Below are 18068 nucleotides of genomic sequence, written 5' to 3' on the forward strand. Positions count from 1 at the left end.
TGGGTTAAAGCCTCTGCCTTCGGCTCAGGTCATGATCTCAGGGCCTTGGGATCGAGCCCTTCATCGGGCTCTCTGCTCAGCAGGGAGCCTGCTTCCTCCTCTCTCTCTGCCTACTTGTGAAATCTGTCTGCCAAATAAATAAATAAAATTAAAAAAAAAAGTCATATTAGGCAAAGTTAGGCTTTGTACCCGGGAGGTCTGCAGCCTCAAGTGAACATGGAATAACTAGGGAAAAAAACAAAAGGCAGCTCTAACTTTCGTATGCTACATGAGAAGCTGGAAGGATGGTCACTGTACTGGGAATTCTGGGGAGGCGGATTTAAGCGATGCCAGGGCAAACAGCCATAAGAGAATGAGTTTAGCTAGAGCCGAAGAGTTGATGGTAGGAAAGACACTGCTCGGGAAATGGCTGGTGTCCAGAAATGCAGAGGGCCCGAAATTCCAGGTCAGTAAGGATTTTATTCCCTAAGCAAGGGGAACCCTTAAAACTTACTAATGTGTGTGCATCGGTGAGATGTATCCGGTCGTATGATCAAATGATTCATCTAGTGGCGGTGGCGTGAGCAAGGCCGGGGAGTCTACGGGAATGCGTGTGGCGCTGTTAACAGCAGTCCCTGCCTCCTTGTACGTGATCAGTAACAGCAGAAGCTGTTGATATTAAGGAGAACGGAAAGGAGAACTTTGCCATAATCGAAGTGGTGATGATGAAGCGGACAAAGTTCGCGATGAGGAAAATGAAAAGGAGGGAATGAATAACAAAATACATGTGAGCATTATTTGCCTTTTCTTTGTCCTTATGTTCTGTGAGTGGGAAAAGGGTTCACTTTCTGTGAGCTAAAGGGGCCACTGAGCCTCGGGACACTTAGTAGAGGGCAGGGCCGTGCGACCTGGACAGGAAGGGACTCTACCGCAGGGGCTGTCCTGGCAGTGTTGCCCAGATGCAGATAGATGCAGGGCAGTCACGTGGGACTGCCACGGCTCCAGGGACCATGAGAATGATTTAGTTATGATAAGGGACTAAATGCGATGGTGAGCGTACCCTGCAGACTATAGGTGTTTTGCAAATGTTAGTGTCTGATGCCCGCAAGCCACGCTGGTGATGATGATGGGTCGTTTTATCCACTGTAACTTGTGTCTGTGATAACAACAATAAAGACAGAGCTGACCCCGAGTTCCCACCTGGGCAGGCACCCCAGGTTACTTCCCTCATGGGTGGCTGTGCCAAGCTGATCTTCTCATTTTTCCTTTCTGCAGTTTCTGGGAGGATGGATACCAGCATTCTTCTGGGGCTGGTTTTAGAAACTTATTTTTCTTCAGGGTCTGTCTCCTGTGGCTTAAGGCCAGCTGTCTTGGTTGTTAGGGAGGCATGGGGAAAAGAAATTGTATGTTAAACTTTGTAAATGTTAGCCAGCAGTTAAGTTATTAGGAATAGGTTTTCTCTTTTTAAAAATGTAGGTGGCACCTGGCTGGCCGAGTCAGTAGGGCATGCCACATGATCTTGGGGTTCTGAGTTCAAGCCCCACACTGGACACAGAGCTTACTTTAAAAAAAAATGTAGGAGGAAGCTAACACCATTAGATCAGAATTATGAGAGTACTAGACATCTACTTTGTGACAGTCAGCAGAGTGGACAGAATAAAAGTATTAGGAGGAAATGAGGACATATTTGTGGAGGTACCACATATTTATTTAAAAACAATTTTCTTTTAATTAAGTAGACTCCACGCCCCATGTGGGGCTTGAACTTGGGATGCTGAGCTTGAGAATTCTATGCTCTACCAACTGAGTGAGCCAGGTGCCCCTGGAGGTACCACATCTATTTACTTGTTGATTTCCCTACATCTTGATTGATATCTATATTATTTAAATGTTGATATTCAGTAACAATGCATAAGTTCTGTTGTTTTTTTTTTTTAAGGACTAATTTGTCCTTTTTGTCAAATAAAGTACTTCCAGTTACCACACTACAGCTTCAGCCTTTCTGAATTAGTAAAATGGCCTACTGCCACCTGGTGGCAGCATGTCCTAGTCAAGAATGAGCAGGCAGGACCCACTGGGGAGGAAACTTGCCATACAAACACGTCTAGAGAAGTGAGATCACATCCACATACTCATTCACGTTTCATCATGACCTCCCACCTAACACATCTAAAACCAAATATATAATTTCTCCCTTAAATTAGTTTTCTGAAAGTAGGTGCTATTTATGGAGCATGAATGTGGCCAGGCATCCAGCCCTTGATACACATCATTTTTTTTTTTTTAACTTTCAAAACAAACCTACTGGGCAGTTATTATTATTTTCACTAACAGATGACGAAGTCCAGTGCAGGCAAGAGAGGTTGATTTTCCCAGGGAGATGCTGTAGCTCATAATCATTATGGTGCTCTGCCTTTAATATGTTGCTGAGTCTGTTGTTCTTCATTCGTCTAGACTTGAAACCCTGGGGTTATGTTTGCTCTCCTGTCTGTTTCCCTCCTCATCCATCAGCACCTGTCCCGTGCTCCTTTGAGATTTTCCTTGTCTCTATCAACTCTAACTGCCAAAGTTTCTACTTCAGCTCTCATATAGCATGCGGATTTTTATAGCATATTTCTGATCGGCTTCCTTAGATGTTTTTTCTGTTTAAGTAGATTGCAAAGTAATATAAAACTACCTCTTACTATAAATTTCCACATTATGGGGAAAAATGCAGAGTAAAAAGTGAAAGGCTTTGTTTTTGTTTTTATTTGCCATGTTTTTGTTATCTTTCTAATCTCCAGAGAAGTAAGCACATGTAAGTTTTGGTTTGTTGGTTTTTAAAATATAAATAAAACTAATATTTTGATTACTCCGAAGTTTATTCTTTTTTGTTCAGGAGTATGTCTCGCAGATCTTTCTGGGTCTGGGTCGGAATGTACACACAGTAGACAGTGGATAAATGTTTGCAAAATAAGCCTTAGACTTCAATCACATACTCCTTTCGTTCAAAACCAACATTATGCTTTTTGCTCCATTTTCATCTATTTGAAGCATTTCCTTCTCCTAGGTTGTTATGAGTCTCCTCTCCTTTTTGGTTATTCTTAATCAAGATCTCATTCATGACAAGTCTGGCATAGCAATAAAGATTAGTTTCATTAAAGATCAGTAAAATATGTGTGTAGGGTCATTGTATTGGATAATTTTCACATGTAAACACCAAACTCTTATTATTCTCAGCTGTCTCATAAAATTTTTTATTTTTTTTTAATTATTCCTATAACTCAGTAGTTCTCAGATTTTACTGTGGATCAGATGCACCTGGTGACTTAGTGAAACCCAGATTGTTGGGCACCACCGCACAGTCTCTGATTTAGGAGGTATGAGAGATACCTGCCAATTTCCTTTTCTAACAAGTTTGCTTGTGATGCGGATGCTTCTGGTCCAGGGGCCACACTTGGAGGGTCACTGATCTGTAAGACTCTTCTTGGGTGTTTCCCTGTAAGACTCTCCCTGGATCCGTCCTGGGATTCTGTGATTACTTCTCAGCACTTACTGTTTACTGCACACGAGAAGTACAGCCGAAAGAGGGCCTTGAAAGTGGCTGTGGTAGGCAAGCGGGCCTGGGGTGTGCGTGACCCTCTGGAATGGGGCCGACAGGGGCTCTAACAGGCAGAATGGAAAAGAATGACAGTTTTGCCACAGGCTCAGACCACGGATTAAGGCACGTTTTTCCCATATGTGAAGGGTGAAAAGAACTACCGTTCTCCATGGTTGCGTCATCACTGAGTATGAAAGACGGCATTGTAATGACACTACATCCAGAAAACAACTTTTTATTTATATTCACTTCCTGGTGTAGCTCAGCCAAGTAAAATTCCAGGCATTAAGCGAGCTGATGCATCCAGTCAAATATTTATATCCATTTCATTGTTACTCTGGAGTCAATACTGGTGTGATTTGCCTTGTAAAGTGAGTGTGTACAAAAATCTGAAATTGGTGAGACAAAAAAGGGTTTAAAAAAATTACCATGGAGTTCCTCTCTACAGATGTTGTAAAATTACTATGTCTTCGACTTACAGAAACTGCTTGCTTATACATATGTTGGGCAGAGAAAATACATCATTTACAGATTTGATTATACAAAATACAAATGTAATGTATGTATGTAAAATATATAATGGAATTTATTCTTGAGAATGGTAAGATATATGAGATATAGTCATACTTCTAAGAATTTAATCTGATAGATAAATTGTAATTCTTGTAAAGGTTTAAATATTTATATTTTGAGCAAACATTTTAATGCTGATGCATAATCAGTGCACTCAGAATCAAGAAAATGCATGGGGTTGATCAGTATATCTGATCCGTGCTGCTAATGTGCTTGAAATGTTTGTGCAAAGAAATTTTGCCATTTCTGGAAATGGAGTAAAAAAATACCATTAGCTATTAACTATTGGCTTTCATTAAGCATACAACTGTCCATAAAAATATATAGTGTTTTTTATGTGTTCACTTAAATGACGTTAGAGTAGTATGTATCACTCTTCAACTCCCTTTAGTCCCTCAACAGTTTGTTTTATCTGCTGTGTATTATTCTATCTTATATCTATAACTAAACTTATCTATTTCTCTATAATGGACTTTTAGTTTGTTTCCAATTTTTCAGTGCTAGAATTCTTCAGTGAATGTTCTTGTGATTCATGTCCTTGAGCACATGTGGCATATAATCTAGAAGCGAAGTTGAATGGTATACAAATACCATTATTAGATATTGCTAGATTGCTCTCTGAAGTAGTTGTACCACATGGTATTCCCTCTAGTATTGTATGAAAATTCTTGTTTCACGATTTTCCCAATGGCCAAATGTGAAAGTTTTAAATTTTGTCTAGCCTGAAAAGTGTGAAATGTCATTGTGTTAATATTTATTGGTGTAGATCATAGTATTGCTACAGACAAAGATTGTGCTTCTTCTCTTATTTTTCTTAGTTATTGGATTTTCCTTTTCTATGAACTGTACAGTTATATCCTACGCCAGTTTTTCTACTGTGTTGTTTCGTTTTTAAAAATTCTTTTAGGAGTGCCTGGGTGGCTCAGTTGGTTAAGCGTCTGCCTCTAGCTCAGGGCCTGATCCCAGGGTTCTGGGATTGAGCCCCGCACTGGGTGCCCTGCTCATCAGGGAGCCTGCTTCTCCCTCTACTGCTCCCCCTTGCCTGTGCTCTCTTTCTCTCTCTCTCTGTCAAAGAAATAAATAAAACCTTTAAGAAGTATGTAAAGATTTATCTATTTATTTAGAGAGAGAGGAGGAGCGCGCCGGTGCAGGGGTGGAGTAGAAGGAAAGGGACCGAATTCCAAGCAGAGTCCCCCTCTGAGCGCCGAGCCCAAGGCAGGGCTTGACCCCATGACCCCTGAGACCATTCATGACCTGAGCCGAAATCAAGAGTAGGGCACCTAACTAATGGAGCCACTCAGGCGCACCTGTCTTTTTTTTTTTTTAATTGATTACAGGTCTCTATGTAATCTGAACACTATTCTTGGTTATATACTTTGTAAATATTTTCTCCAGGTCTGTGGCTTGAATTTTTTTTTTTTACGATTTTATTTTTATTTATTTGACAGAGAAAGATGCAGTGAGAGACAGGACACAAGCTGGGGGAGGTGGAGAGGGAGAAGCAGGCTCCCCGCTGAGCAAGGAGCCCGATGTGTGGCTCCATCCCAGGACCCTGAGCTCATGACCTGAGCGAAAGGCAGATCCTTAACGACTGAGCCACCCAGGTGCCCCTCTGGCTTGTATTTTAATTTTATTTCATGATAATCTTTTAATTGTGGTGTAAGAAGTATTATTAATCTTTTCCCTTAAGGTTTTTATGTCCTTTTCTTTTTGTCTTATCTAAGAAACCCTCCCTAGTCTGGTATCCTCAGAAAGTTTTAAAGCTTGCTTTAGGTCATTAATCTACGTAGAACTATGTTGTATATTATAAGTAGCATCAATTAATTTTTTCCATATGGACTTTTAGTGGCACTGACATTGGTTATTGAATAATCTATACTTTCGTCTCTAATTTGTGTGTTTGGGTCTGTTTGAGGGTTTTTTTTTCCCCCCATTGTTCTATTGACTTATTTCTGTACTCATAGAAAACATGCTTTTCTCTTTTACTGTGAATTCATTACATAGCCCCTTGGAATGTCACCATGCCTGCCATAGTTTCCGTCAGATAAACAATAGTCTGTGGACATCAATTTGGCCCCTGATACTGAATCAGCGGGCTGGTCTTTAGCGCAGTCTACCAAACGATGCCAGCTCTCTGCCTTCTGGAGAACGGTGTGATTGTGTTTCCTGCTCTCTTTGCATTTAAGCACAAACATATGACTTATTTGCAATGGTTTCATTCTTGCATAGAAGATTTAACTAGAAGCTACAGGAACCAGCCTGTGATTGGCCACATATGTCACTCCTGCCCCAGCAAACGTGGAAGCATGGAGACGCAAATGCCCTGGTGGAGCTGGAGGCAGACCTAGAGCAGAGCCCACGCGACCTTCCACGGACATGCGGCTAAGGGAAAAACAGATCTCTGTTGTCTTAAACCATGGAGATTTTTAACATTGTTCATTAATATAACCTGGCATATCCTCACTGATATAGTTAATATTGTGTAATTTCCAACTTGATGATTGGCAAAATGGTAAACAAGCACCTTGCCTTTGTTAGACGGTAATGATTATGTTTTAGTGCCTCTCTTTTCACTTCCTTTCTCCTCTTCCTTCCGATTGTATCACCCTCAGTAGACTTATACTCCCCAGTATCCACGACCCGTCAAGCCAGTCCATGACCTGTCACGCCAATTGGAACCAATTTTTGATGGCCTGTATTTCCTCCCCTCAGCCTGCAGCTCCGCACACGGCCTATATGTCTTCCCCCAAGCCCACATTTCCCCTCTTTGAGTGTCTGCATTTTTAAAGATGATACCTGAAAGATAAAAAGTTTTACCTAAAATCTTAAATGATAAAAATCAACTTCATGACTCTAGAGTGAGGGTCATCAGTGAAAAGCAGGTTTTCTCAACTTCCTCATATGATCGCATTAGTGTCTACAGACTTTATCTACATCTTAGGCTGGCTCCAATGTTAAGATCCATAATTCTTGGGGCACCTGGGTGGCTCAGTCAGTGAAGCACCCAACTGATCTTGATGTCAGCTCAGATCATGATCTCAGGGTCCTGGGATCGAGCCTCGCATCGGGCTCCCTGCTCAGCAGAGAGCCTGCTTCTCCCTCTACCTGCCACTCCCCTTGCTTGTGCTCTCTCTCTTTCTGTCAAATAAATAAATAAAATCTCAAAAATAAAATAACATCCATAATTCTTTGTAGGGATTAAACACATTCACAAATATGTGTTCAATATCTGACTTTTATATATCTGGAATGTTCAGGTTGGAAGGGTAAAGATAAGAAGTTGGGGGAAGCACTAGGAAGATACTTCCCAAGTGGAAAAATCTTTTTCACATCATCTCTCCACCAAGGACAATTTCCTTTATATTTGATAAGTTCCTCCTAAGCATGCAAAAATCATCTCATATTATGGTGCCATTGGGCAGTAATGGATGGAGTGGGGTGGTGGTGGGGGGGAAATTAATGCCCAGAGAACTACATTTTTAATTGTTCACACTTTAATGTGAAATGTATGACTCCTTTGATTGAAGTGTTTGCCTCCTAGCACCTAGAAGGCGTTAGGTGAGGTGGTGAAAGTTTGATGGTGATGGTGAATAATTATAGAGCATGGAACCCAGCAGGCTAATGTGGTGGGCCCACCCCGGAGGCTTTGAACTTGACAGAAGGAGGACACATTACCTCTCAGACGGAATAGAATGCAGATGTGAGAAGAGACGTAGTAGCAGGCATCAGCCAAATCCCTATTCTGTAATTTTTAAAAGACTCCTGGTAAGGATTATAGACATCCAGAAAAATCATCTCAAGTATCAAAAGGTGCCATTTATACCTGTAATAGTTTCACTAAAGAATGACAAACATTTCTGATGTTGGAATACTTTCTTGCCAAACTTCCTGCTCTTTAAAAAATGACTGTTGATTGGTTAATTAAAGTTTACATCTGTCTCTTTTTTAGGTGGTTCTTTGGAGCAATCAAGAGAACAGATGCAGAAAAACAACTATTATATTCAGAAAACCAGACTGGTGCCTTTCTAATCAGAGAGAGTGAAAGCCAGAAAGGAGATTTCGCCCTTTCAGGTATGGGCATTGTTTTGTGTGATTTAAGTGTGGGTTTGAGAGTCTGTAGTAATGAACCTGCTGTGTGAGCATGGACAGGTTAATTTGAAATTTGCCTTATTTCTTATGTTCATATTATGTTCATAATAAGTGCCAAATTAAATTTGAACTGCCCAAGAGTAATGCAGAAATTAGCAAACAGTTTCTGTCTGTGGATAGGAGTCTCTGTAAGCAAATATGTGTGCTCTGGATATGAAATGACAATCATACAGATCAGGCTGCATTTTCTCACTTTATCTAGGGATCTTGTCCTTCTAGGGAAATGATAAGCCAAAAGCGAAAACTATGCTGTTGTCAAAAATTGATCTTTCCCCAATTCAGTTTGACTTTTTTTTTTTTTAAAGATTTTATTTATTTATTTGACAGAGAGGGATCACAAGTAGGCAGAGAGGCAGGCGGGGGTAGGGGGGGGAAGCAGGCTCCCTGCTGAGCAGAGAGCCTGATGCGGGGCTCAATCCCAGGACCCTGGGATCATGACCTGAGCCAAACACAGAGGCTTTAACCCCATGAGTCACCCAGGTGCCCCCAGTTTGACTTTTTGTGTTTCATTTGTCTTTGCCCAGTAAATAAAAAAAAAAAAAAAAAAAAAAAAAAAAGAAAAAAAAAGAATTGAAATGCTGGATGCAGTTGCATTTCGTTAACTCCATGACATGTAAAATTTAGCTGAATATAGTTTTCTAACTAAGAGTAAAGTACATGTTTACTTTATGTTTTCTTAGGAAGGAAGAAAGACCTGGGAATGGCCTTTAATAGTTACAGGTGCTTACATGCACGTCTCTGCCTTCAAGAATCTATGTTTCTTGGGGCACCTGGGTGGCTCAGTTGGTTAAATGTCTGACTCTTGGTTTTGGCTCGAGTCTTGATCTTGGGGTTCATGCGATGGAGCCCCTCAATCCCCTTCCTGGGTCAGACTCCATACTCACCGGGGAGTCTGCTTGAGATTCTGTCTCTCTCCCTCTGCCCCTCCTCCCGCTCATGCTTTCTCTCTAAAATAAATGAATACATCTTTGAAGAATTTGTTTCTTGGTGTATGTTGCAAGGCTACAGAACATCCTTTCTTAAAGACCACTCAGACCATCTGTCATGTGACACTCTTTCTGTCCTTGCTCTGCTCGGACTTCTGTTGTGCCTGGGCCCATCTTGTGCTATTATCCGCTTTAAAGTGTGCACTATGTCTAGATTTAAACCTTTTGGGGGAAAGGATTTTGCCTTCCTTTATCCTTATTGCCCTGCAGTAAATGTTTATTAAACACAATGCCTATATACCTTATTGTGTCCGCCTACCTCACTGAGCTGAGGTCAGGACAGCCTTCACGGTGCACCGGGGAAGCAGGCCCTGAGCTCAACATGTCCTAGGAACTTTGATTGGATCTGAACTCAGGCCAGACTGTGTGTGCTCGGGACCCATTTTTCTTACTCACACCAGGCAGTCCCAAATATTCGGGCAGCCCCTGCCTCTTCCTGCACCAAGATAATATGGTGTTCTCAGATTGTTTGGCTTCATGTCCACCCGTGAGTAGGGGATGCTGTTCTGATTACCATTTTTGAAATGTACCATTGACCTTCCTAATCTTGCTTATGCCCAAGGTGATAATGAAACAGTATCATGACTGACAGTGATGCCCCATTAGCCTGTGACTTCATACCAGGGCACACCTATCCACACCTGGGTGACATATGTGAATATTTTATTAGATCTAATAACTTTTTTCTGATCATGAAAGCAATGTCAGCATTGTTATATAAATAGAGAAGCTCAAAGAAGAATAAAAAATATCACCATCTGAAGATATATTTTTCATATCTAAATACCTTTCCTGGCAAGCTTTTTTCTGTACTTCACCTGTAAGTATATTTAAACAAATACACACTTGTATTCAGAAAATAAATGGAGATCATCTTGTAAAGAAAAAAATATAAATATAGATATGAGTGTGTATATATGCCTATCTGTATTTATATATACATACACACATATTTGTATATACACACACACAGTGGACCTAAGCTGCATTTTTCTTATTTATCTCTCAGTGTCCTATGAATGATTTTGCACGTCCTTTCATATCCTTCTACATCATTATGTTTAGAAGCCACATAACCTTCCATTGTATGGGAATTTCATCATTTAACCTATTTCATGTTTTATGTACTTTTTATTTTTTTAATTTATTTTTAAATTTTTTTTTTAAAGATTTTATTTATTTGACAGAGAGAGATCACAAGTAGGCAGAGAGGCAGGCAGAGAGAGGGGGGGAAGCAGGCTCCCCACTGAGCAGAGAGCCCCATGTGGGGCTCGATCCCAGGACCCTAAGATCATGACCTGAGCCGAAGGCAGAGGCTTAACCCACTGAGCCACCCAGGCGCCCCTGTGTATTTTTTAGCTATTTTACTGTTATAAAGTATGATGCCATGAACATCCTTACAGATAAATATTGGAAGATTTCATTGAGAATGTTATACTCCGAGGAAGAAAAAACAAGTCTTTTGGAAATCTCTATGCTTCATGATAAGAGATAGAAGAGAATTCCCAATTTAAATGTATCCATTTGTTTATTTGGCTTTCCCAATATTTATATGCAAATTTAGGTAATCATTATTTAGCTAAAAGCTAGATTAAATGTTTTAGATTAGCATTAAACATATAGAAGAAGATTTCCATGAGGAAAACAAACTAAAAGTGGAACGACTTGAGTCATATCTTTGAATAATGCCCAGGCTGCAGTGACTATTCTGAACACTTTCTAAGTAGAATATTATGGAACAAAACAGCTTTACAGGCTTAGAACAAAATTACAAGGATATTGGCTTTTATGTGCTGAGAATACTCTAGCGCTTGCTTATGGATTTAGGAAGCTTTGTAGGCCTTGCTTGGAAACCAGGATATCATTATAGATTCTTTTTGAATGAAGTCAAACAATTTAGAGTCTTTCAAACAAATTATCTGATTGCTGTGTATTCACTGGGGGACAAAGTAAATGCAGACCATTATAGTCTACTGAAAGGAAAATTTTCTTATTAGCCAGAAGGAGGGCTATCCAAGAGAAAAATGGAACGAAAACGGTCTTCAATATGTCTACATTAAAACAAACACACAAACAACCGACCCCACTGCTGACCGTTGATTACCACTGAGGATCTTCAGATAGACCATGGATTGATTTCTTCATGCAGTTGTCCCCTTAATCAGCCTGAATTGATGGTCTTCCATCTTGCTGACTGCTCTGCTGACAAAGGAAGGCAAATAATACCCCCTTTCTAGCTCTGTCTTTCCCACGCGCGTTTTCCTTAGAAGTATTGTCTTTGTTCCTTGGGCAGCAGTGGCTTGCGGCTGTCAGAAGAGCTTCACGGCAGAGCGTGATTTATGGGTGCTGGGGTGGGCTGGAGAGGCGGCAGCCCAGGGCTGGGGTGGGAGCTAATTGGCTTGTTGTGATCCTTGCATGGCTGTCGGCTCTTATGAGGTCTGAGTAGATCTGGAAAGAGAGTTAGGGCCGTGACACTTCTCATAATGGCAAGACACTAATTAGCTGTGAATTACAGCAGCCCTTTTGGATATTACATATTATATGTGGTCGCCAGAGAATCTGTCTTCATTAGATGCATGACAGGTAGTTTTAGTAGCCTTACTGTTGTTTGTCACTGAGAGTGAATTGTTTTTCTGATGAAAAATATAAAATTTCAATTGCACATCAAGTTGCTTGGTTATTTTTTCACTTCAGTCGAGTCCTTTAAAGGCAATCGTTATTGTTATCACCATTAATATTAAGTTGATGTCTGGAGTTCTATACACATTTATATTATTGTTTAAAATGCAGTTTGAAGAAAATACACTTAGAGGGCTGAAACTGAGCTGCAGGTAGGTTTTTCAGAAGAGACTCTGCGTTACATATTGTCATTTTACTTTGGGCAACGCTGCATATGGAAACCTCCAGAGTAGTAGAGGGGATTCCAGATTCATCGTCAGCAAAACCCTTTCAAGAGCAAGCGATGACAGATTGAAATAGTTGAAAAATGACGACATCGAGGACACAAAGCAAAAAAGCCCATCGGTGGTATTCAGGGAGATGCCTTCAGGAGTTGACCTCGTTTATTTATACATTTGCTTATTTCTCCAACAAACATCCGAGTGCTTACCATGGGCCAGGCCTTTGCTCGGTGAATGGTAACAAAGACAGCAAGCCACAGTCCCAGGACCCAGTCTTCGGGAAGATTATAACAGAGCTGTCTAGTGAGAGCGGTGGGGACAGGGGCCCGTCTCTAAGGAGCGGGGCAAGGAGGTTTCACAGAGGAGGAAGCATTTGTGTTCTGGGCCAATTTCTGTTGCTGGGTAGCAGTGTAGGAAGGCAAGTGCACAGGGTTTTATGTGTGTGTGTGTGTGTGTGTGTGTAGTAGGAATGGAGTAGAGGAGAAGAGGAATGGTAGAAAATGAGCCTGGAAAAGAAAGTTGGAGCTACACTATTCAGGACCTTGCATACGATGGGAGGAATTTGGACCTTGTTCTACAGGGGAAGTTTTAGGCAGAAAGTGACCTGGTCTGACCTTCGAGAGCATGTGGAGAAGGGACAAGGTTGACGATGATAGTCTTTGGAAGAGTGACAGGGCAAACAACAGTGGCATCTCTCATCCCTGTTTGAAATCCTAGGTGCGTGCAAGGTGTCAGAGTTCCTCATCATCCCACACAGAGGGGCCATGGGACCCAAGCTCAGGTCATTCCACTGAGGCTGTGCTCTGGCACAGGGCGTGCCCAGAAGCCACACGGCCTGTCTATTGCTGCGCTTTTCTTATGGGGCAAGTGTGGGAATCACCTGAGGACCCAGGCAGCAGTCTTTGCCTTGGTGTTGAGTAGTCTGGCTTTTTATCAACCATTTCCCAGGTTATTTGGAAATCTCAGCCCCTATGGGCTTTGGGCACGGTGGGAATCTGCAGCTCCTTTTTCATCCAAGGAAACCATGGGATCTCTTGGAAGTGGAGGGTGACAGTGAAACAGACCCAGTGGGTCCTTGCCACACAATTAAGAATAAGCTCCTGGGGTTCTTCACTAGAGAATCCTGCTTATCTCCACAGATGACAGCCTGAAGCAGAGCAGAGGTATGGCAAATAGAGAGTAGGAAAGAGAGGTGAGCAATATTTAGAAGATGGAACTGACAGGAGTGAGTGGCCGGTCCGAATTAGGGTACCATCGGACGCAGAATCTAGGCTGACTCTTGGGTCTCTGACTTGAGGACATATTTTAATTTTAAAGTAAATGTACTGATATAATTGGAACCAAATCAATGTTTTTGCCCTTCAAAGTAATAGACTGACCTTGACTAAAGTACTGCACAAAGGGTAGAAGTGTCTTATAGAAGGGATATCACTTTTGTTAGACGCCCTTAGCCGGGGCGACTGTGTGTTTGCGCATTGAAAGTAGCTTTGACGCTAGAAAATGGCTGGAGTTATCTGTTGCTACTTTCTGAATAACATGGACGGTTAGCCTGACTGATACCGTGGGTACAAAGTGATACAACTTTGTAAATATTTCTGCATGTCTTATAAATTAATTCTGAGGGTAACTCAAAGGCTAATAATGAGTCGGTAACTCAAAAGCAGCTTCGCCAGGGAAAGAGGCTCACCCTTTTGTGTTGACCTTGTGTCTGTCCTTCACATTGAACTTTCATATTCCAAGATTCATTTGTGTTTATGAGCACCTCTTTCACTGTAGATAGAAATGTGCTTCTCAAACCAGATTGTAAACCCCTTGAGCAGAAGACACACACATTTTTTGCTTCTGTTATGTTCTTCCTATCTCCACAGTTGCTGTATCATTTGCAAAGCCAGCAGATGCTCAAACACTCCCCTCTTTACCCTATAGCCCACCAGGAGCAGAGATAAGCAAGGCCATTGTCACTTTCTTCCACCTCTGAAGGCTGGACCATGCACGATCACAAATAATCCTATTTGCTGTGCTTCAGGCTTATTTTCGACAGACTATTTCTCACCTTGACAGGTTAGTTGTTTCCAGTAATAAGACTTTTGTAGACAGAGACAAAATTGGAAAAGGACAACACTTGTAGTGTGGCCTCTGTCTCTGCCTGGCCCAGGGTTCAGACCCAAACTCACTTCCACTGACGGAAGAGCTGTTATTACGCCCAGACATCATGAGGTCTGCTGGCTCTGCTCATCTGTTGCTGGCCCAGTGGCAAGAAGTCATGTGTTTCATGCTGGTCCCCTGAGCCATCCATTCATTCTTCATTTAAAATTAATGTGGACATAGCGGCCACAAGAGTGTGTCAACAGCCCTTTTACTATTAGCCATGAATGTAAATACAATTGTATATCCCAAGTAGGAGTCAGGATTAAAGGTTGGAAAAAATTGCTCCTCGAATTTATTATGCAATGAAACTTCTATGGATTCTGGGAGCATTTTGATATTGGTTAACGATGTTTTGCTTTTCAAAAAGTGCACATGCTGCAGAAAGAAATTTTTATGTTAATAACTCCAGTATCTCATATAAAATGTATTAAATTTTAAACATGTTGGTGCTATCTTAGAAAATGCCTTTTAATTAAAGTCATAATTTAGTTGTATTCAGCTTAATTGCAAATATCATTGCCTATGATAGCAAGTGGCTTTTTTTTTGTGAGTTATGGCATTTCTTAACATTTCCTTTTCTTTACATTACTACTGATAAATTATATTTCAAATGTTTTAAATACTCTATAAAGTTAAATTAACATTTTATTATCTAGTACATATATCTGTGTTTATGTCTGTATGTATACATACACGCACAGATGCACAGGCAGAGAACCTTTTCTCTAGGGCCCTGGCTCATGGAGAAATCTTCTGTCTTATTGAAAATCTATGACTAACATTTCTAGAAGCCACAGTATTCTTTAGGGCACTTGCATTCTATTTTTTTCTTCTTCTTCTTTCACTTGTCTCTGAACACCACATACTAATTCATCTAAATTTTAGTTTCTGGTTTTGCTTAAAAGAAAGCCCTTTCTCTGTGAATATTTTGAGCTATATAGAGGAAAACACAAAAATAATGCATATTATTACTGCTTTTTGAATGTAATGTTATAATAATGAATTCCAGATATTAAATAAATCAGTGGGAAGTTGCTAAGTCATGTGGAGGTTGGTGAAATTGCTACCTTTTTGTAATTCAAGGTGTATTACATTCTGTTATTTTTTTTCATTTTATTAGTTGCCAAATTAAACTGATTCTTTATTTACATTTTGTCCCATTTTGTACTCCTAGATGGACAGAGTAGCTAGCTAAGAATGATTTGAGTTAGCATCCTCTTGTTTTCTATTTAAGAATATACGTAAGAGGCACCTGGGTGGCTCAGCTGGTTAAGCTGCTGACTTTGGCTCAGGTCATGACCTCAGGGTCCTGGAATGGAGCCCTGCTTTGTGCTCCCTGCCCAGCAGGGAGACTGCTTCTCCCTCTCCCTCTGCCCCTCCCCGACTCGTGCTCGTACACTCCCTCTGTCTCTGTCTCTCAAATAAGTAAATCTTAAAAAAAAAAAAAAAGAACACACATACGAGGTACAGATCAGAGCAGCTCTGTAAACTGAGTCTGTCTTGTTAGACTCCGGGTGGATCCTCTCCTGCCTTCAGTGTGAATGTCGCTGAAATGCCATAGAAGTGGCTGGAGCAGATTCCGACTTTCACAGCAGGTCAGGGCTCGTCACGAAGAAGGAGTGGGGAGGCTCTGACCTGTGCTCAGGGTGTGTTTCTGTCTTCGAGAGGCAGGACATGCGGCGACCAGGAAACCAGGCAGCCACTGCTCTCCGGAGTGGAACGACTTACCGGTTTGGGTCTTCCCTTGGCATCCATTGGTCGCCCCCTGCCTTTTCTGCATCCACATGGGACAGCCACCTGCCACACAGTAAATGTCATAAAGATGGAAGTTGACAGGCAATGACGGTGTGTTGCAGATTCGGTGAATTTAACCTTACAGTAAGAAAGAAATGAGAACTCTTCCCTCCTGTGATGGTGTATGTCACGCATTCTTCTGGTTAAACAGATCACCATAGACTGGGTGGTTTAAAAGAGCAAGCGTTTGTTTCGCACAGTTCTGGAGTCTGGGAAGTCCAAGATCAAGGTGCCAGTAGATTGAACGTCTGATGAGGAGTGTTCCTGGTTTGTAGCCGGCTGCCTTCTCCCTGTATCCTCGCGTGGCAGAGAGAGATGGCTTGTGAGCTCTGGTCTCGTCCCCTCCTTCTGAAGGCCCTGTCCCTTCATGATGATTCCACCTTCACGGCCTCTTCTGTATCTAAGCACCTTCCCAAACCCACTTCCTAATACCATCACACTGGGGATTAGGGCTTCAGCAGGTGAATTCGAGGGGCAGACAAACATCCATCAAGGACTGCATTCCGTTCCTTACAGTCAGCAGGTATGCTGGGGGTACAGAGGATCCACCTTTCTTCCAGCAAAGCCACAAGGGCTGAACAACTACTGAACATTGGCAAACTGCTCTGAGGCTTGGTGCATTAGCAGCCCTGACGCGTGTGCCCTGAGAAGGAAACGTACACACCTTCAACAGGATGGAGAGAAGGACCAGTGCACAATTTTTTTTTTTTTTGAAATGCCAAGTTTCTTTTCATTGAGTATAATGGGGGAAGAATAGAAGAAATGAGATTCTGTATACTCAGTAACAAACTTTCCCAACTTCTATACCAGCACATGAGGTCTTTGATAAGCTGAAAGTGGCCCATAGAACAGGCTTAGGGGTTAAAATGCATTTGAAGAACACCTCATATTACATTGTCTGTACCCTGATTCGACAAAGCACATTCAAGTCTTAGACGCCCTACAGCAAAAAAACCTAACTTTTCAACCCAGAGTTTCCCAAACCACTTGATTATAGAGAACCATTTCTTTTTCTGTAAAATGTGGTTTGGGAAAAAATAGTAGTATAAGAGATGATAAAGATAATCTGAAGATGTAGAGGAAAGGCATCCTTTGGAGACATATTCACTAAAAGGAACAGAAGAAAATTCTTGAAAGCATTTGATTTGCAATTATAAAATTCAAGAAAATATAAATTCCAAGAAATTAGGCATCAGAAGCAGCACAAAAAGGCAAAAGATGGAGATACCAAACAGCAAAACTGTCACTTTCAGGATGTAAAGGGATACTTGAGATGCTCTCAGAGACAGAAGAAACACGTGAAAATTTGTGAGGGCAAATAATGCACAAACAGGAGACTTTCCTTGAAAATTTATAAGAATAATTAAATGCAAGCAACAGTTAAATAGTAGAAGAAATAGTAGAAGAAAACTTTCCTGAATTAAAAAAAAATCTGTGCTTGTCAATGAAAAGAACTTACATTGTTGCATGTAAAAGATCCTTAACTAATGTATCTTTTCAAAATAATTTAGTATCCGTGTAAACCAAGAATTCTGTGAGCATCTAGGAAAAAAATAATTTCAAAGGAATGAAGATCGACTTGGTTTCAGAATTCTTTTCCACACCAAAACTCAATATAAACATTTGAAACAAAGAAAAAAAATTTACCACTGATCAGAGACAAATAAAGACCCACAATATAAAGTCTTTTCCCCCAATCTTGTTGATGAAGTTAAAAACTTCTAACTGTGTACCTTTGCTCTAATCCACCAGTTGTAATACTTTGTGACATTTACTTTCTCGCCATCATTCATATATTGATATATGTCTCTTTATATAGACATTTATATAGAAGTTGCAGATATCATGTTATTTCACCTTTAAATCCTTTAGTATTAGTATGCATGTCCTAGGAATAAGAACACACTTTTATATTACCACAGTACCGTTATTAAACTCAAGAAATTTCACACTGATAGA

The 18068-nt window shown here is 40.9% G+C and overlaps 1 protein-coding gene across 1 annotated transcript in view; it reads left to right on the forward strand.

Annotated features, from left to right (window-relative positions):
- FRK (fyn related Src family tyrosine kinase) overlaps positions 1–18068 on the forward strand; it is a 100344-nt gene that overhangs the window by 46134 nt on the left and 36142 nt on the right. Inside the window, exon 2 of the mRNA XM_080806997.1 lies at positions 8082–8203. Coding sequence (XP_080663123.1) covers positions 8082–8203 — 122 coding nt within the window. The remainder of the gene's footprint in view (positions 1–8081; positions 8204–18068) is intronic.

The sequence above is a fragment of the Martes martes genome (genome assembly GCF_963455335.1).
Source record: "Martes martes genome assembly, chromosome: 6".
Lineage (NCBI taxonomy): Eukaryota > Metazoa > Chordata > Mammalia > Carnivora > Mustelidae > Martes > Martes martes.